Genomic DNA, 21,605 nt, shown 5'->3' with positions numbered 1-21,605 from the left:
AACACAGAACAAAGACTGAGGTGGTATTGTTCTCAGGCTAACCTATACTTACTTAAAAAACACTGCATCACATTATAGTGCTACCGGATCAAACTATCCTCTGTAACCATATATTTACTGAAAAGTTCATTCCCACTTGGAATCTCAAGAAACACAGCTTTCCCTGTTACAGAGGTCTGAGAAAGTCTCATTTTCCTCCCTGCTGAATAGCTGTAATTAGCATTTAGCACTCTCCTAGACCCATGCCACTCATGGCAGTACGTGGAGCAAGTGGGAAGTCGGGATGATACCACGTAGAGCGGTAAGCTGGAGACTGATGGTTAGGGGCCAGGTTAGGAAGTCACTCAGAGACCCGGCCTCAGCCATTCTAGACCCTGGGTCCACTCCTTTCCTCAGGCCCCAGAAGTATCTCTCATTTTTAGGTTAGTAGGGTACCACATTTTGAACTTATAAATATCATACTTTGTTATATTTTTAAACAGACCTTTTCATTTCTTTTATCTCTATAAATATTTTCTTTTCTTAAACCCTTTAAGGAAAACAAGGGCACACCCATACAGAGGATGGAAATTAGGTACCATCATATTTCTGTGAAAAATCCCTTTTCCTGTCCTGAGGACCAGAAGACATTGGGTAAAAGGCTTGTAATTCTATGTTATGGAGAAAGGGCCAAGGTTAACTGTCAGTAAGCTGGAGGACTAAATAGGAGTGAGGGGCAGTAGAATATCTTTAGTTTGTAGTAAACGGACAGAAGGATTCAGAAAAACATACCGAAAATGCAGCTTGGCTCAAGTGAGAACCTGGAAAACTAATGAGTTTTGGGGTGTGCCTGTATAAACCAAGTATATTAAACCAAGTATATATAAACCAAGTATATTAAAACATATGGAAATTTTATTAATACATTAGGAGCTATCATTTAACAATCCAACTGGAAGAACATAAACAAAAATCAACAATACCTAAACTCCTACATATTAGATTTTTTTCCTGGTTCTTTGGAATCATTCCGAGATCATTAGAGCATTGCTGCAAACGTTAATGCCATTATTTCTCACAACTGCAAGAGAAGTCAGTTCTATTATTTCCTCATTTAATTAACAGGGAAACTTACAATCTGTCTACAGGGTAAAACAAAACAAAAAACTCTCTGGGGGCGTCTGGGTGGCTCAGTCTGTTAAGTGTCTGATTCTTGATTTCAGCTCAGGTCTTGATTTCAGGATTTTGAGTGGAGCCCACTTAAAAAAGAAATACAACTCTGCCAGGATGTACTTTTCTGAGTTCTAGAATGTACAACCCCCCCACCCCCTGTGCCAACAAAACCAGAAATGTAAACACAGGTGCTGTAGGAATGCCTGTAGAAATAAAATTAATTTCAAAAGTATGTAAAATAATCCAGTGAGATCTTTTTGAAATACATTAAGAGGTTCCAGTTCAAGATGGTTAGTTGCATAGGAAGATCATCACCGTACCTCCTCCCACAGACACGCTGAGTCTGCAGCTACATATGGAACAGTTTCCTCTTAAAAAAAATTTTTTTTGAAAGATTTTATTTATTTATTTGACAGACAGAGATCACAAGTAGACAGAGAGGCAGGCAGAGAGAGAGGAGGAAGCAAGCTCCCTGCTGAGCAGAGAGTCCCATGTGGGGCTCGATCCCAGGACCCTGGAATCATGACCTGAGCTGAAGGCAGAGGCTCTAACCCACTGAGCCACCCAGGCACCCTGGAACAGTTTCCTCTTAAAAAACCTAAAGACTTGGGGTGCCTGGGTAGCTCAGTGGGTTAAAGCCTCTGCCTTCAGCTCAGGTTGTGATCCCAGGGTCCTGGGATCAAGCCCCACATCGGGCTCTCTGTTTGGCAGGGAGCCTGCTCCCCTTCCTCTCTCTGCCTGCCTCTCTGCCTACTTGTGGTCTCTGTCAAATAAATAAATAAAATCTTAAAAAAAAAAACACCAAACCTAAAACAAACCTAAAGACTGGCTGAATGCTGACTACACCTGAGGCAAACAAGAAGAAAACCACACAGAAGCATGTAGGAGAGAGCCTGAGGTACAACCTTGCCATAAACCCCATTCCAGGACAGTGACCCACAACCAGGAGAAAAAGTAAAACCTGGAGTTTTCCCCAAAGAGCAAAAGGTTCAAGCCACACATCAGGCACCTCAACTTTTAAGACCTATACCTGAGAGAAAAGAAATCATTTCCCATAATTGCTAGTCTTCATTTTTTTTAACCTTAAAAAACACAATTTACACAATGTTATAACTACTATATATAACTGCAATACACACTAGAGCCAAGTATTTTTCTTTCTTTCCTTCTTTTTTTTTTTTTTTTTAAGATTTATTTATTTGACAGACAGAGACAGAGAGACAGAGAGTACACAAGCGGGGGAGCAGAAGGCAGAGGGAGAGGGTGAGGGAGAGGCACACTCCCTGCTGAGTAGGGAGCCTGACATGGGGCTCAGTTCCAGGACCCTGGGATCATGACCTGAGCTGAAGGCAGACGCTTAAGCAACTAAGCCACCCAGATGCCCCTAGCCAAGTATTTTTCATGATTATAATGATATTCAATTCCTCAAACACTACTCATTTCCAGAGTCCCACATACTAATTTATCAAACATGCTGTCTCAATCACGTGAATTTTTTACAAATAGAAAGTGGAGTCAATCTGCCAGTGAGGAAAATATTATCAATAAAGTTAAATACGGTTTAATATTGTCTTTATTTCTCTGAAATATATTACCAAATCTTTCTAACAGGAAATGATGAATTCTATGGAGTACTTGAAAGACTTAATGTACAGAAAGGATAAGAGAAACAAGATTATGCTTGGTGAAGAGTAAAATATGTGCTAGCCTATATTGTCATATGACTCTTTCAAGTGGAAACTGGCAACTGGTACATATTTCATTCAAATATTATATTCAGAAATTAAAAGGGAAATTTGTTTTCCTTCTACATTCTCTTATATAATTATTTTTAACATAGTACATAGGTACTGTAATTGTTAAATGCCTTTTGTTGTCTGGCAGTAATGGAAGAGGGATAAGAGATTTCACTGTTGTAATAATAAAGCATAGCAATCCATAAAAGAAATGAAACATTCACTCTAAATAATGATGCTAGTGTGCAAAATAACACTCCTTTTAAAAAGAGTGTAAATCAATTTGCGTATTTATATAAATTTGTTCAAAATATGAGATATTTTTAAATTAAAATCATTCTATATATAACATTAATATAAGTAAGCACCTGTAAAAATTATACAGTATCTTATTTTCCTATATCTTGGTAAAAATTAGTATGTTTTCCTCATTAAGTAAGAAAATGTGAGGTTAATTTTCTGGAAGGGATATAACTTTTGGCAAAAGGAAGGTTACAAGCTTTTTCTACAATGGCATTTTGTGTCACTATAACCAGTATCAATTTGTAGCTTATCCATTTTAACAATGCAGAAATAGACTGCCTTACCATTGGTGCTGTATCTACATGATGGTTACAAGGCTTTCTTTCCATGCTGTTAATCCCTATGAAAAGAAAAGATGGTGAATATTTGCTTATTATACCTAACCATTTTATTTTAAAAACATTTATGTCAGTAAGAGGGGACTCCTACTGCTTATAAGAAAAAAAAGCCTCACATGAATGGCAGGATCCTTTAAAGTCATATCATGAATTCTTTGGTCAGAAACAGTTGGAGAGTTTAGCTAACTAAGAGACCCAACTCAAAGTGAGCTGAGCCAATCTTCCCATTCAAGTGGTGTTTAGCAATAGTGCAAGATGTGTCCATATCCTGCTCTTGGCTCAAAAATTATATCATTATCTCCACTCTGCTGCATTTCTTCCATTAAAGTTTTATTTCTGACTTGAGGTCGTTAAATTTTCATAAAGAAATATCACAAAGGCTATAAAAGGAATCACCTCCTTATTTTCTCAAAAAGAATAAATAAATCCACTTGAATTTCTCTTTGATCATTTGACTTCCTACCATGCCATATTCTATTTATTCAATCACCATGGAGTGTCTGAAAAAAAAAAAAAAAAAGTTGCCCTTATTCTCTCCTTTAAAATAATGACTGCTAAACTTCAGAAAATTCCTTTTATCATGTGTAGATTTACCTTTTTGTTCCCAATGTCCTCTCCTGCATTCTTTTTAATAAACAGCTTTTAAGGATATAACATATTGTATCTCATCTGTAAAGATAATGGTTCAAAGTCTAGCTCAAGTTAAAAATGAACACAGGTGTGGGTCTCATTTACTTCACAGTCTCTGTCCATCAGCAAACCAATATGTGAGTCAGGACATTAGAAAAGTTTTGTCAAATAATGGTATAGGCTGTTACATGCAGGTCTGGTTAGAAGCGAGAACTGCAATGTACTGTTAGCAATTAGCACAATTTCTAGTTGAAACAAACACTAGCTCTCTCATTTACAGGCATTTAAAACTCATTTTTCTTCAAGTATGATAAAGGATTAAGTGAGAGCATCACAAAACAATCACTTTTTATCACTGTGCAAGAATATACTAAAAATGAACAAAGTACCATAAAACATGATCTTAAAAAAACATGGTTTTTGTTTCATTTAAAAAAATTTTCTCAGCATCTATTATTAGCCAATGAAGTATAAATAATACTTATTCAATCAAGTAATATTTACTGAGTAGCTATACTTGGGATCAATGAAAAAAGACAAATTATAAAGGCTAAGTTGTACTTTCTGACCTCAAGACTTGAGTAAAACAGAGATGTCCTTTTTTGAAAAGAAAAAAATATGACAAAGCAAATTAACAGTTTTGCCTTAAAGAATCAATAAAATCTTTAAAGCGATTTTTATGGAAAGATACATTTTTACTCATGGAGTAACACTGGCCTTGAATAAAAAAATTTTTAAAAACTCCAAGGAAACATATTAGAAAATGTTCAGATAATGCTGATCCTTACTGTGAGAGTTTAGTAATACTGAGGTCTACAGAACAAATGGTGAAATCCCCACTTCCCTGGTGCCCACACTCCCACAGCCCTCTTTGGCCACATTCACTGAGAAGTCTGGCATACACTGGCTTTTAAATGAGTGGTCACACCACGAGACTCAGGAATTAGCAACATTTTACATGTGTGTTCTCACTATTGTAATCTGACTGTTATAAAACTGACCTAGACTGATTACTAATTTTAAAATTTACATCCAATTAGAAAGTAACTTCAAAATGTTGAAAATAATAAACTAAAAAAAAAAAAACCCAAAAAACCCCAGATATATATCTTCAGCTTATACAATTACAAAGAAAAAACTACATATTTTACAGTTTCAATTTCAGGATAAGAAGGTGATAAAAACGACGGAGAGGAGAGTCGAACCATGAGAGACTGTGGACTCTGAGAAACAAACTGAGGGTTTTGGAAGGGAGCAGGGTGGGGGGCTGAGTGAGCCTGGTGGTGGGTATTAAGGAGGGCCCATATTGCATGGAGCACTGGGTGTTGTGCATAAACAATGAATTTTGGAATACTGAAATAAAATAAAATAAAATAAAAAACAAAACAAACCAAAAAAACCCTAACATTCTGAAAAGTGGATTACCCAAAGATAAATTCTTAGTTTTAAACTTAGATTGCTTATTGAAATAATACCGTTTGGAAAGACAATCAAACATGCTTGCTCAAGCTTTTTGTAAAGAATATACAGAAAAAATAAACTTAAGAAAAAATGCCCCCAAATGACTATTTTAAGTAAATTTTATCTTAAAAATCTGTTTGCATGTTATTTCACTTTTATTAAGGTATGATGATAAGTGAAAGCTCCTAATAAATAGATTGCTGTGCTAGTTATTTTTGTTTGTCAGCTTGGCCAGGCCACAGTACCCAGATATTTGGTCAAACATTTCAGATACTTCCGTGAAAGTATTTTTTGGATAAGATGAACACTTGAATTGGTAGTCTTTGAGTAAAGCAGATCGTTCTCCATAATGTGAGAGGGCTTCATCCTGGGTCTTAAGAAAAAGACTGACTTCCCCCGAAAGAGAAGGAATTTTGTCAACAGACTGCTTTTGGACTTGAACTATAACTCTTCCCTGGATCTCCAGCCTGCCAACTAACCTTGCAGGTTTTGTACCTGGCCTGAATCCACAATCATGTAAACCAATTCCTCAAAATAAATCTATATATACATCCTACTGGTTGTATTTCTCTAGAGAATCCTACCTAATATGCTCACTTTCTGGGAAACAAATAAACAAATAAAATGAAAATACAACTGTTTGTGTTTATTTAAATTAACTTTTTGTTTACTAAATACATGAGTTGTGCAATAGTAATACAGTTAAAAGGTCCAATTTATTAAATACCTCAAATGAACTTAAGAATATTACATTTGTAGAGTAAATTAATCTACCAAATAAAAAAATCAATGTGTCAATAAATATCTAGACACTAGACTTTCCAGTCTGACAGTCTCTGCTTTTTGATTTACATTTAATATGATTACCAATATGGCTGTGTTTAAGTCTGCCATCTTGCTATTTCATTGCATCTATATCTGTTCCATTCTTCCTTCCTCTTTTTTCCATACTCTTTTGAAATAATCAAATACTATTACTATTCCATTTTACATCCCTGATGGCTATACTGCTAGCTACACATTTTTCTATTTTTTTAGTGGTGAGAGATCATCTCAGTCATCTCTAATTTGTTACAGTATACCCTGAATTAAGATTTTTTCTACTTTACCAACAATGTTAAGTATCTTAAAACAGTATTATTCTATTTACCCTTCTACCCTTTACGCTACTGTCATATTTTACCTCTACATGTTATAAATCCCAGAACATACTGTCACAATACTTGTTTTAAGCAGTCAGTAGTCTTAAGAATGAAAAAATCAGCTTTTTATATTTATACATGTATTTATCCTTTCTAGTGTTTTCATTCCTTCTGCAGATCCAGGTTTTCATCTGAGATAATTTCCATTTAGACTGATGAACCTTTTGTAGAATCTCTCTGTGGGTGACTTTTTTTCTGAAAGTCTTTAGCAGGCATTCATATATGAAGGACATTTTTGCTGGGTATTGAAATCTAGGTTGATAGCCATTGTCTTTCAGAACTTCACTGATTTATCCCATTATTTCTTATGAGGATGGGGCCATCAATTCTTCCTGTTATTCTCTGAATGTGATGCATTTTTTCCCCCAGCTGCTTTCATGGTTTTTTTCTTTAGGTTTCATTTCCTTCAGTTTAATTAAAATATACCTAGGTGAGGTTTCATTTATATACATCCTTCTTGGGATTTGGTAAGCTTTTTATATCTCCTACATTAATGTCTTTTATTAGAGGTGTAATACTCTTGGCCCATTATTTCTTTGCCCTATCTCTTCTATTTTCCTTCTAGAATTCCAATTATACTTGTTTAGATAATTTGATGTAGTCACACAAGTTTGATGCTCTGTTATTTCCCTCCCATACCCTGTGCTTCAATTTGGATAAATTTTATGGTTCTGTCTTTGAGTTCACTGACCCTTTCTTTCTATGTGCACTATCAGCAATGAGGCCCATTTAATGAATTTTTCATTTCATCTATTATACTCTTTGGGTATAGAATTTCCATTTATTTCTTTCTTACAGTTTCCATTTCTCTGCTGAAATAATTCATCATACCATGTTTCCTCAAAAGTTATTTAATCTATATAGTTATAAAGGCCATTTTAAAGTTTTTGTCTGCATATCCAACATTTTCATCTGTAGTTTCCTTCTACTGATTATTCTTTTTCTTGATTATAGGCCACCTATTCCTGCTCATTTATTTCTTCATATTTCTGACTGTAGGTTAGATCTGTTAGACATATAATTAGTAGAGAATGAAACAGAAAACATGCTTCCCCAAAAAGGGCTCACTCTTTCCCCTTCTTGAAAGCTCTGGTGAGGGGTGCATCTTTGTGTTCAAATCTGGAGTTGGCCTGGGTTGGGGATGGGCTGATTTATCTATTAAATATCCAAAAAATAAGATCAGTTCCTCCTTCTAGAAATTTGGAATTTAAACCTCTAGAGAATAAGGGAACTTTCTCTCTCTGCTTTTCTCATTTCCTATGACACTGCTTTTTGGGGAGATGCTGGGTGGAGACGACGGACACATATCTGGGGCCTTTTGGATTCCAATCCATTATGCCAGCCCACATAGTCCTTGGAAATTGAGTTGATTCCTGTTTTAGCAAAGTCATTCTGCCTATAAAACACTTGCTACTAGTTTCTGTGTGTCTGTCTCAATAGTCTCAGGTATTAAAGCAACTGTTGGTCTCCACTTCCTTATGGAGTAGGTCCTCTTTGGAATTTAATCCATGTACATGTCTTTGTGTCCACAGCCCTCTGATGACTTTTTATTTAAATTCAATTAGCCAACATATAGTACATCATTAGTTTCAGATATAGTGTTCAATATTTCATCAGTTGCATATAACACCCAGTGCTCATCACATCATGTGCTCTCCTTAATGCCCATCATCCAATTACCCCAATCTCCCTCCACCCCTCCAGCAACCCTTAGTTTGTTTCCTATAGTTAAGAGTCTCTTGATGACTTTGTGTTTTATACAAAGTCAACAGGATGTTGCACTAGGAGTAATGATCATCACCAACCTTGTACTTCCTACCTGGAAGCACAACTCCACTTCCATTTAGTTATATTGTTGTGTCTTACCTTTTATCTTGTTTTTGGTCCATTTCAGTGCATACCCTTTTTCTTTCTTGAATTTCTACCAATGTTTCAATGATGCTATTGGTTATCTTCCTAATTCTAACAGTAATAAGTACATTATTATTTACCCAAATAAACTATTTAAATGTCCCTCTAACCAGGATACTGTATTTACCAATACATCCTTACTCCATAAAAGATTAGGTTTATGGAAGGCTTTTAATTCTCTATTTTTCTACATAAATTATAGTTAAATTTAAATGGATAAAAGTGCACAGGAATTTGTACACGTGCTTAGTATGAATTTATGAAACAAAAAAATATTATAAGAAAAAAAAAAACCTAATGCTTCCTTTATGTCTAACAGAAAAATTTAATGTTTTCCCCTGTAACTTGAGATTTCCATTCTAACTGAGCTGTCATTCAGTTAGAATACTCTCTAAATCCTTGTATATTCAATGCCTTCCATTGCTAGTAGATGTATGATGCTTTGTCTGAATAATGGGTTTTTGGATAAGAAAACCTTTACCTTGGTTGTCTGGACAAGTTATTCCACTATCAGCCAGTTTTTAGAGTTTTAAATGAGAAGGAGAAGTCCAATTCAATTCTCTTTCTAGATAAAGAACCTGTTCCTCCTCTGTACAGGCTTTTGAGATTTTCCCTGCATCTGGGAAATCAGGAATTTCACCAAGGTATATATAACTCTGTCTTGCTTACAATTCATCTTTCCCAAGACTTGATAAACCCTTTAATCTGCAGTCTTATCATCTGTCCAGGGAAATTTTATTCTATTATTTCTTTAAATTTTGCAGTTCATTTTATTTTACCTTCATAACTTTTTCTTTTCTTTTTTCATTCATGTTATTTATTTTTCCCAAATTTTTAAATTTCTTTTCAGTGTAACAGAATTCATTGTTTATGCACCATACCCAGTGCTCCATGTAATACATGCCCTCCATAATACCCACCACCTGGCTCCCCCAACCTCCCACCCCCCGCCCCTTCAAAATCCTCATATTGTTTTTCAGAGTCTCTCATGGTTCATCTCACCTTCCAATTTCCCTCAACTTCCTTCTCCTCTCCATCTCCCTATGTCCTCCATGTTATTTGTTATGCTCCACAAATAAGTGAAACCATATGATAATTGACTCTCTCTGCTTGACTTATTTCACTCAGCATAACCTCTTCCAGTCCCGTCCATGTTGATACAAAAGTTGGGTATTCATCCTTTCTGATGGAGGCATAATACTCCATAGTGTATATGGACTACATCTTCCTTATCCATTCGTCCGTTGAAGGGCATCTTGGTTCTTTCCACAGTTTGGTGACCGTGGCCATTGCTGCTATAAACATTGGGGTACAGATGGCCCTTCTTTTCACTACATCTGTATCTTTGGGGTAAATACCCAGTAGTGCAATTGCAGGGTCATAGGGAAGCTCTATTTTTAATTTCCTGAGGAATCTCCACACTGTTCTCCAAAGTGTCTGCACCAACTTGCATTCCCACCAACAGTGTCAGAGGGTTCCCCTTTCTCCACATCCTCTCCAACACACGTTGTTTTCTGTCTTGCTAATTTTGGCCATTCTAACTGGTGTAAGGTGGTATCTCAATGTGGTTTTAATTTGAATCTCCCCGATGGCTAATGATGATGAACATTTTTTCATGTGTCTGATAGCCATTTGTATGTCTTCATTGGAGAAGTGTCTGTTCATGTCTTCTGCCCATTTTTTGACATGATTATCTGTTTTGTGTGTGTTGAGTTTGAGAAGTTCTTTATAGATCCTGGATATCAGCCTTTTGTCTGTACTGTCATTTGCAAATATCTTCTCCCATTCCGTGGGTTGCCTCTTTGTTTTGTTGACTGTTTCCTTTGCTGTGCAGAAGCTTTTGATCTTGATGAAGTCCCAAAAGTTCATTTTTGCTTTTGTTTCCTTTGTCTTTGGAGACATATCTTGAAAGAAGTTGCTATGGCTGATATTGAAGAGGTTACTGCCTATGTTCTCCTCTATGGTTCTGATGGATTCCTGTCTCATGTTGAGGTCTTTTATCCACTTCCATAACTTTTTCTTTATAACGATTCCACTTAATCTTCTAGATGAGCATCTTCTTTTCTCACTTTGTCTCATGATTTTAAAATCTGAAATCATGCAGTTTAGTTTAATTTCTTTCTAGAGGCCTACAAAGACTAAGGCAAGAGGGATGGCAAACCCTGGAGAATATATCAGAAAACAAAGATTTTTCTGGAATCTCAGGGTCAGTGTGTCATGAATGGGGGTGGGGGGGACAGGAAATGAGTGTGGGAGGGCTCTGTTCTCCTTGGTGCCGAGCAAGGACCTGTGCAGGGAAAGCAGGTCTCCTCTAAAGGGATACGCAAAAATGGGTTTTTCAGAATTCACTGAGGGCTCTCAGCCTGCAGAAGCTATAATGCTGTGGGTAAATGGCTATCTCTGTCATTTTAATGTCTGTAGTATACTGAGGGTCTGGCAGATCCTATGTACCACAATGAACCTATAAGGGGCCTACATGAGAAAGGACCTACATAGCTAGAGGTATCTAGTCCCAGGCCCAGCCACTGGGAAATGATTATAACTTGCAACTGATGAGACTTGAGAGGAGAAGCTTATCCCTGTGCCTCTGCAGAGGGGTGTTTTTGTTTTTTGCCACAGCTTAGACCTCTATTAGTATAGTTGGGACCACAAACCATGAACGTGAAAAGAAAACCAGCAACTCTCATAAGGAATTTAAGTAACCTGAACATGACCAAATAACCTTCTAGAACTGGTAGTGCCATTAATAACAGAGGAAGAATTAGAACATTTTTTAAATTAAAACATCACAAAACAAATAAAACTCAACGACTATTAAGGATTTTAAGAGAGTTAATTAACAAACCACAAAGATAATTCCACTTTAAAGGAAGGAAACAGTAGTGACTTCCAGAAAGTAAATCAGAAGATGGGTAACATTCCCAAAGTCATACAACCAATGAGCAGCAGTACTGTGACTGAAACCTATGCATCTAAGTCATAAGCAATCCAGACCCATTTGTGTGTTTGGTTCCTGTAGTAAGGCCCTGATTTTATTCATCTTTCCATCTACAATGCCTATAATCCAAACGCCTAAAACCCACAAGGCCTTCAACTCTTGAACTGAATAAATGGAATCTATACCATATCCACTGAGTTCCTGTGCTACATTGAATTCTTAACTGTGTGCATTAGTTATCAGAATATTCGAGTTAATCTTCTAGTAAATGTTAATTTACTATTTCTAGTGAATGTTAATTTACTATTTCCTTTGGTAATGCATCTAAACTTTCTGTAAAACTGAAATATGTTATCTGAAAAGTTCCCTAATTCTCCACATATTATACACTCTAGAGAAGATAATGGAAAAAACTTTGTTTTTGGGGAGATGGTTAGGTATTTTATTTTATTTTATTTTTATTTTTATTTTGTAGAAAACTAGAATATGACATTTTAGCCCACTGTATTTGACTGATCTGAACAGGAGAATTACATATTTTTTAGTCTTCCTCAACGCTCCCAAATTCAAGACAATGATCAAAAGAAAAAAAGAACAAATATGATCAGATTTATTGCAAAAGAAAAAAAAGCAGGATTTATGCCAAATTCTAAAGCCAGAACATATATCCAGCAACATTATGTATCATCACCAAAAGTTTATGGGTTACCCACTAAGCACAAGGCACTGTGCTAGGGACAGGGGAACCCTGATTCTCTCTTTCATGACACGTATTTTAGGACTCATTTGCTTCAGGCAACACTATAATAACTACGCATCCTATTTGTTTTGGAGATCACCATTAGTCTCTATGTAAGGCAGAGAGAATTATGCTTTGATTACTTCTGGCTAGGAAAAAATGAAATAAAATTTATTATATTCCAGTAGAAAACTGTTTTAAGAGGCAGGGTTCTTTCCTGCCAAATTTAAAATATAAAGTTGTCTGTGCAGAGCTTGCAAGCATTTTTAATAACTACAAAAGAAGTAAAACTGTTTTTCAGACAATATAATTTTATATCTATTAAATGCAAAAGAATCACTGCTAAAAATAACATTAATAACAGAACAAATACATCAGAAAGTTAACACATTATAAAGTTTAATATACAAAAATCAATATCCTTTATATATTCAAAGAACTGGTTAGACGATACGTGAAAAAGAATACCCTATTTTTAAGAGCAATACAAAAGACAGAATACTTGAATAAATACAAGAGACAATATGAATGTTAAACTACTTCTGAAAGACACAAAAGACATAAAAGTAATCTTGAACAAATAGACATCCCTTATTCTGCAACAAGACAATTAGCATTATATAAAGGCCCATTCCCTCCAAGATAATATATGAATTTAGTGTAATTCTGATAAAAAGTTTTTTCCCCAGCACAAGTTGATTCTAAAATTTATATAGAATTTTATAGAAAATACCTAGAAAATCTGTGGGGAATAAAAACAGCAGAGAGTAGAAATAAACACTACCAAATATCAATTTATAAGAAGACTCTGCAATTAAAACAATGTGATAATGACACATGAATAGACCTGTAGGCCAATAGAATACATTAAAATATTCAAAAAAGATCTGATTACATACAGAAATTACATGTCAAGAGGAAGAGATAATTTTAAATACATGGTGTTGGGAAGGAATGGCTGTTCTGAAAAACAAACTGGATCCTGGGGCACCTGAGTGGCTCAGTCAGTTAAGCGTATGTCTTCGGCTCAGGTCATGATCTGAGGGTCCTAGAATCAAGTCCTGTGTTGGGCTCCCTACTTAGTGGGAAGTTTGCTTCTCCTTCTCTGCCTCCAACTACCATGCTCATGCTCTCTCTCTCAATAAATAAAATCTTTAAAAAAAGAAAAGAAAGAAGAAACTGTATCGATATCTCACTCCATAAACCAGGAAAATAAATTCTTAATGGGTCAGATTTAAATGCTAAAAATGAAGCTATACCAATCTTAGAAGAAAACATAGGAATCTGTTTACAAACCCAAGTATAAAGAAAGCTTTCCTAAAATTTTGTGCTGTGAAGTCAAAGCCAAATGTTCAACTTGGAGAAAATATTTGCAACTTATAGTACTGACAGATAAGTTTCCCTATTATACAAAGCAAAAACATACAAATACACAATAAAGATAATTTAAAATTTAAATTGGAAATCACTCTATGAATTCAATGATTTTTTAAAACCTGATTTTCTAAATAGTCCAGTTATAAATGTCTAAGAAGCAATGCTATCCCAATAGCAACTTAGCCCCAAATTTTAGTTTCTAAATTCCATTTTCCACTAAAATAGTGCCAGGGCTTCTTGGAGAAATGATTGAATCCAGGGCAGAGAAAGTATACAATGCACGGAGGGCACAATGCAGCATGAAGTACTCTAAACTAACTGGTTTGTATCAAAGGATACAGGAATAGACGTGAAGGGGCTCTCCTTTGCCAGATTAGTGCACAACTTCAGCAACACAAAGAAAATGAGAGTAAAGAAGTATAACAAGTTGAATGGGAAAAAATTCACAATACTCAAAGAAAGTGCTCTTCCTGACAAACATGAGCCAATAGAAGCAGAAGCAATGATAACATTAGAAACCGACCATGTTGGGGCACCTGGGTGGCTCAGATGGTTAGGCATCTGCCTTTGGCTCAGGTTATGATCTCTAGGTCCTAGGATTGAGTCCCACAGTGGGCTCCCAGCTCAGTGGGTAGTCTGCTTCTCTTTCTCCTGCTGCCTCTCCCCCTGCTTGTGCTCTCTCTCAAATGAATAAATAAAATCTTTAAAAAGGAAGAAAAAAAGAAACCCATCATTTTGCATCTCTTAACCACTGTTAACAGTTAATTCAGGCAAGAATCATCAATGGCTGCTGAAACCACTAAGTAAGGTTGTTGGGGAACAGGCTATTCACATGGTCTCAAAGTAGTGATCCACAGAATACCCAGCAATTACAAAGGGAAAAGTTTATTTTTACAACGAGACCTAGTGTTCACTATGTTAATCAAGGATTAAATTTAGCAAATAAGTTGTAGGATAATCTGACATTACATGCTACCTGATGTGATGCAAAAAAGTACGTGTTACTTTTTAACTTTTTACTACTACAGTGTTCTTGCCAAAGAAAGCTTAACCTGAACCTAATCACAGTGAAATAGATAAAAACAAAACACTGGATATTCTACAGGGTAATTGGTTCAGCCAGACTCTAAAAAAGTAAGTGTCATTAAAAAACAACAACAAAGGAGTCTAGATTAGCAGAGATTAAATGAGACTAAAATGACATAGTGACCAATATTAAGTGTGACTCTGGATTGGATGCTGGACAAAAGAAGCATGCAAACAAAAAAACTGCTTAAGATATTTTAGACACAATTAAGAAAATCTGAATATGAACTGTTTATTAGATATTATAGAATCATTGTTAATTTTCCTAGATACGATAACAGTACTATGATTATATAGAGAATATTCTCATTCTTAGCAGATATATCAATGAAGTTTTTGAGGGGAAGAAGCAAATGGTACAAATTTAGGAGTTTTATCTTTTTTTTTCAACTTTCTTATTGTTTTAAAAAATTTCAGAACACACTCAGGAAAGGACTATAGACCCTTATTAGACATTTAACAACTACATTGGAGGCAAGCATATGTTCAATGGTTTTGAATATTGCTAAACCTTCCATGTAAGCAGAGTAAAGAGGGTTTAGGTTTTCCCTGAAAAAAATTTCTCAGCATTATTTAAAAACAGTCAATGAAAACCAAACACTTCTCCTCCTAGCTCTGGATTTATTGGAGTATCTTCCTAAAAATAAGAGAGGGCTCCAAAATTAATGCACAAATGAATAAATAGCTACTATAACATGTATTTATATTTTACAATATATTGATAGCTTCACTCAATAAATCTATGTTTATTGAGAAATAATAATTTTCAGGGCATGGGCACCTGGGTGGCTCAGTTGGTTGAGCCTTTGGCTCAGGTCATGATCCCAGAGTTCTGTTCTGGGATTGAGTGCCATCGGGTTCCCTGCTGGGGAGTCTGCTTCTCCCTCTGCCCTTCACCCTGCTGGTGCACTCTCTCTCTCAAATAAAGAAAATCTTAAAAAAAAAAAATTTTCAGGGGGTGCCTGGGTGGCTCAGTGGGTTAAAGCCTCTGCCTTTGGCTCAGGTCATGATCCAGGGGTCCTGGGATCGAGCCCCGCATCGGGCTCTCTGCTCATTGGTGAGCCTGCTTCCTCCTCTCTCTCTGCCTGCCTCTCTGTCTACTTGTGATCTCTGTCAAATAAATAAATAAAATCTTTAAAAAAATAATAGTAATTTTCAGGGCAAATTCCTGTCCCAAATCAGAAGTATCAGTTATTTATAATTCTCTATTATTACTTTTTGTCTCTTTCTCATGGAAAAAAAAAGTGCATTTTAAGGGACAATTCAGTAGTATAAGATATCCTGACTCCAGAGCCACTCTGCATATTTTGGAAGACCGGCTCTGGCAATTATTAGCTATGTGACTTTGGTAAAGTTATTTATCCACTCCATGCCTCCATTTCCTCATTCAGTACAGGGGAAACAATATGTATCTCATAGGTTGATGGGAGAATTAATTAGTTAACTAACAGAGGAAAAAACACTTTAAATCATACTTGGCATGTTATGTATGTTTGAGATACACACACACACGCGCGCTCGTGCGTGCACACGATTTATTTTGACTTTGTTGTTTAAAATATCCTATATTTGTATATTTTTTCAGCAGCCTTTAAATACATGTAGAACTAAAGTTTTAAAGGAATAAAACATAGTAAGCATTATAATTAAATATTCATATGACAAGGGTTAGACTTCTAACAATGAGTTCTGCTTTAGAAAACTTAATGGCTTGCTTCATACAGCCTGAGGTGAAAATAATCTTACCTTAAAAATTATATACACACAGACATATATATGTGTGTGTTTAGATATGCGTATACATCATACATAGATAGATAGATAGATAAAACCTGTCCGCTTCTCTTTATCCCACTCCTTAGCTTGGACCCTTTCTCCTCATTTGGATTACTGGAATAGCTTCCTAACTAAACCCGCTGACTTGCTCCATGGGGCTTTCCAATGACGTTCCATACTGCCAGAATAGCTCTTCTAAGGAAAAATTGTTATCTTGTCATTCTCCAGCACAATCTTCAGGAAAAAAATCATCCTCCTTGAGTGTTTAACTCAAACTGCTTACTAAAAATGGCACACAAATCCCTTCAGGACATAGCTACTGCCCAGCTCACTAAAAACCACCCCCATTCATTTACCCTTGCCATTCCTCCAACTGTTCTTTACTCCAGTCAGGGTGTATCTAAGCTCTCTCCCTTTCTGACACCTCTTTCCAAGCTTAATTATTTCTTAGACATCCTTTAAAGCTCAGGTCAAACATTGTGTCCTCTAGGAAAGAGTTTGTGATATTCTTCTCTTGACCCCACTGATTCATATACCCATCTCCAGCATGCTGGTGCAATCCTCTACCACAGCATTTTAGTTGCATGTGCCTGGTGAGTGACTGAATACACAAAAGCAGAAAACGAGAGTTAAAAACATCTTGTGGCAAAATAGGCTACAGATTCCCCAGTGGTACAGTCATCCCATATTCTAAATATTTTTCTAAATATTCATCTAATAAATGTGAAACTTAAAGTGACTTATCCTTATCTAGCCCAGTAAAATGTTAATATTTATTTTATATTGGATTTGTTCAGGATGCTATGGGAAGCCCTCTATTTATTTGGTACACATTTCAGATTGTGGAAAGAGAACATTCTTTGAGCAATATGCTTCATATATTATAAGAAAAAATTCTCCCAAACTTAGAAACATCAAAGGCTGAGGGCCCTGAGTCTACAAGGTCTGGATGCCTATACAGACCACAGAGGTAAAGCACAGTGAATATACAAAACCACAAATCAGTAGGCTTTCCTGTGTTAGTTATGGAAATTGGTGGTGACCTACTCATCAAGGGAATGTAAACATGAATGAGTAGGTAGAATACTGAGAAGGAGGGAAAGGGGTCCCTAACATTTGAGACTGGTAAATTAATGCTTCTGAAAAAGCACAAAGCAAGCAGGGAAAAGTAAATAACTCTACGGTGTGGACTTCATCGATTAGGCAATATGGCTCCTGGTTTTAGCCCTGCTACCAAAAGTGAGTATAATTTAGTCTTTCTGTGCCTCAGTTTTAAGCCTCATGCATTTTGGGAGTGTCTCTTCGGTCTCCAATAATCTGTGCTACTTATTCCTAAATATTAACCAAAAATGAAATTTGCTGATTCAATGAATATATGTTAGTACATCTTTAACTTTTATGTTGATGCTCAAATAATTTAATTGTGCTAACCAATAATTACTCAAAATCCTACATTAGTTATTTATTGTCAAAAACTGCATACAATTTTTAGTATTGGACAAGTATCTTGAGTAAATTCTAACAGGAAACTGAAGTCTGTCCAAATCATATCCTTTGTGACATGCTCCAGATATTCAATCTGAGAATAGCTATGTTTCCATATAATTGTTACATATTTATTATATACACAAAGCCAAAATATTCAATTGTGTATTTAATCCTTAAAATATAATTTAACATCTGTAAGTCTTTAACACTAATATTATTTTAGCAATAATATTATAGAATCTTGAAAATCACAAGCACAGCTACAAAAAAGATAAAATGTATACTATCATAATACAAATTTCTTTTTAAATTCAAATTTATTACTGCAGTGAAGAATAAAAAAAAAAAAAAAAGACATATAGCACCAAAAGAAACTTCTTGTAATTGTCTGTGTCCTCAATTTTTCCTTGACTGTCTTTGGGTAGTGAGCATCCAAGCCATCAATCTCATGGTCATCCTAATGGTTCTTAGTCTCTTGGCCTCTTTTCATTTAATAGCTTCTTCCACCTTATCTTGTTAATTCCTGTGGATTCAAGAACTATACATCCTTAATATCTACTTATGCTCCAAACCCATATTTCAAAGCATACAGTCTAGTTCTTAGCACAGGGCCTGACTCATAGCAGGATATTTAATAAATGAGGTCCAAATGAATGAGCAAGCTAATAGAGATTTCACTCTGGATGTCTTCCAGGCATCTCAAACTCAATATATCCAAAATATAATTATCTTTTTCCCAATATTTCTAGATTTCTCTATTTTTGCTAATGGACAGTCATCCACTTACTCACCAAAATTAGTAGCCTTAGTTAACGCTCAAATTCTACTTCTCTATCCCTTACCACTCTCATTCCAAATCTCTAATACTTAATGACCTAATATCTCTCTTACTTCAGTCTCATTCTCCCACCTCAATTGTAAAATCACCTTTTAACTGACCTTCCTAGCTGGAATGCCCTAACACTTTTTGTTTGTTTCTTTTTAAAAGATTTTATTTATTTGAGAGAGAGAAAGAGAGAGTACAAGCAGAGGGAGAAGCAGACTCCCTGCTGAGCAGGGATTCCTGACAGAGAGACTGGATCCCAGGACCCCAGGATCATGACCTAAGCCAAGGGCAGATGCTTAACTGACAGAGACAGCCACCAGGAACCCCCCGACACTTAAGATTATTAGTTTTCTCATCTGGTGACAATCAGTTTAAATAGTGCCTTCTCTAAGGATTTTCCACTACTTCAGATATACTCTCCAGTTCACTTTACTCATTTTTCTTATTTAGAAAGTATCAAACCATAAGATTCCATACACCTTTCCCCTCCCCCTGCCTTTAAAAAAATATGTCTCTTGTGAATTATGCCAGTACTAGGGAATAGGTAGTGTTCTGCACTTCATTTAGATGGGATTCTGTGCAATCTGCCCCCTGCTACTTCTCTGGCCTCGCTGTCTTCTACTTCCCCCTCATTCCCTTTACTCTAGCCATGCTGGCCTCTTTGTTCTTCAAACTGCACACCAAGCATATTTCTTTTTTTTTTTTTTTTTAAATTTTTTATTTATTTTCAGCGTAACAGTATTCATTGTTTTTTCACCACACCCAGTGCTCCATGCAATCCGTGCCCTCCCCAATACCCACCACCTGGTTCCCCCACCCTCCCACCCCCGCCCCTTCAAAACCCTCAGGTTGTTTTTCAGACTCCATAGTCTCTCATGGTTCACCTCCCCTTCCAATTTCCCTCAACTCCCTTCTCCTCTCCATCTACCCTTGTCCTCTATATTATTTGTTATGCTCCACCAATAAGTGAAACCATATGATACTTGACTTTCTCTGTTTGACTTATTTCACTCAGCATAATCTCTTCCAGTCCTGTCCATGTTGCTACAAAAGTTGGGTATTCGTCCTTTCTGATGGAGGCATAATACTCCATAGTGTATATGGACCACATCTTCCTTATCCATTCATCCGTTGAAGGGCATCTTGGTTCTTTCCACAGTTTGGCGACCGTGGCTATTGCTGCTATAAACATTGGGGTACAGATGGCCCTTCTTTTCACTACATCTGTATCTTTGGGGTAAATACCCAGCAGTGCAATTGCAGGGTCATAGGGAAGATCTATTTTTAATTTCCTGAGGAATCTCCACACTGTTCTCCAAAGTGGCTGCACCAGTTTGCATTCCCACCAACAGTGTAAGAGGGTTCCCCTTTCTCCACATCCTCTCCAACACACGTTGTTTCCTGTCTTGCTAATTTTGGCCATTCTAACTGGTGTAAGGTGGTATCTCAATGTGGTTTTGATTTGAATCTCCCTGATGGCTAGTGATGATGAACATTTTTTCATGTGTCTGGTAGCCATTTGTATGTCTTCATTGGAGAAGTGTCTGTTCATATCTTCTGCCCATTTTTTAATATGATTATCTGTTTTGTGTGTGTTGAGTTTGAGGAGTTCTTTATAGATCCTGGATATCAACCTTTTATCTGTACTGTCATTTGCAAATATCTTCTCCCATTCCGTGGGTTGCCTCTTTGTTTTGATGACTGTTTCTTTTGCTGTGCAGAAGCTTTTTATCTTGATGAAGTCCCAGAAGTTCATCTTTGCCTTTGTTTCCTTCGCCTTTGGAGACATATCTTGAATGGGAAAAAGCTTGCAGCCTTCCCATTGAGATCAGGAACACGCCAAGCATATTTCTGACTTGAGATCTTGGTTAGGGATGCTATTCTCAGATGACATGGCTTTTTTTTTCTTTAATTAACATAAAATATATTATTTGCTTTAGGGGTACAGGTCTGTGAATCATCAGTCTTACACAATTCACAGCACTCACCATAGCACATACCCTCCCCAATGTCCATAACCCAGCCACCCTAGCCCTCTGCCCGCCACCCCCCAGCAAACAAACACCCCTCTGTTTGTTTCCTGAGATTAAGAGTCTCTTATGCTTTGTCTCCCTCCCTGGTCCCATCTTGTTTCATTTTTTCTCTCCCTGCTCCCCATGACCCTCCTCCCTGCCTCTCAAATTCCTATTAGAGAGATCATATGATAATTTTGTCTTTCTCTGATTGACTTATTTCGCTTAGCATAATACCCTCTAGTTCCATCCATGTCGTTGCAAATGGCAAGATTTTGGTTTTTTTTGATGGCTGCACAGTATTCCATTGTGTGTGTGTGTGTGTGTGTGTGTGTGTATAAATATATATATATATACCACATCTTCTTTATTCATTCATCTGTTGATGGACATCTAGGTTCTTTCCATAGTTTGGCTATTGTGGACATGGCTGCTATAAACATTCAGGTGCACATCCCCCTTTGGAGCACTACGTTTGTATCTTTAGGGTAAATACCCAGCAGTGCGATTACTGGGTTATAGGGTAGCTCTATTTTCAACTTTTTGAGGAACCTCCATACTGTCTTCCAGAATGGTTGCACCAGCTTGTATTCCTACCAACGGTGTAGGAGGGTTCCCCTTTCTCTACAT

At 36.4% G+C, this 21,605-nt stretch overlaps 1 protein-coding gene across 1 annotated transcript in view; it reads right to left on the bottom strand.

The window, feature by feature from the left end:
* AHI1 (Abelson helper integration site 1) overlaps window positions 1-21,605 on the bottom strand; it is a gene marked incomplete at its 3' end in the record, with an annotated part of 222,969 nt that overhangs the window by 84,134 nt on the left and 117,230 nt on the right. Inside the window, 1 exon segment of the mRNA XM_080806476.1 lies at window positions 3,476-3,531. Within this exon segment, the coding sequence (XP_080662602.1) occupies window positions 3,476-3,531 (56 nt within the window).

Source organism: Martes martes (assembly GCF_963455335.1).
Source record: "Martes martes genome assembly, chromosome: 6".
NCBI lineage: Eukaryota > Metazoa > Chordata > Mammalia > Carnivora > Mustelidae > Martes > Martes martes.
Note: the sequence above shows the minus strand (reverse complement) of the source record. Positions and strands in the feature narration are given on the sequence as shown.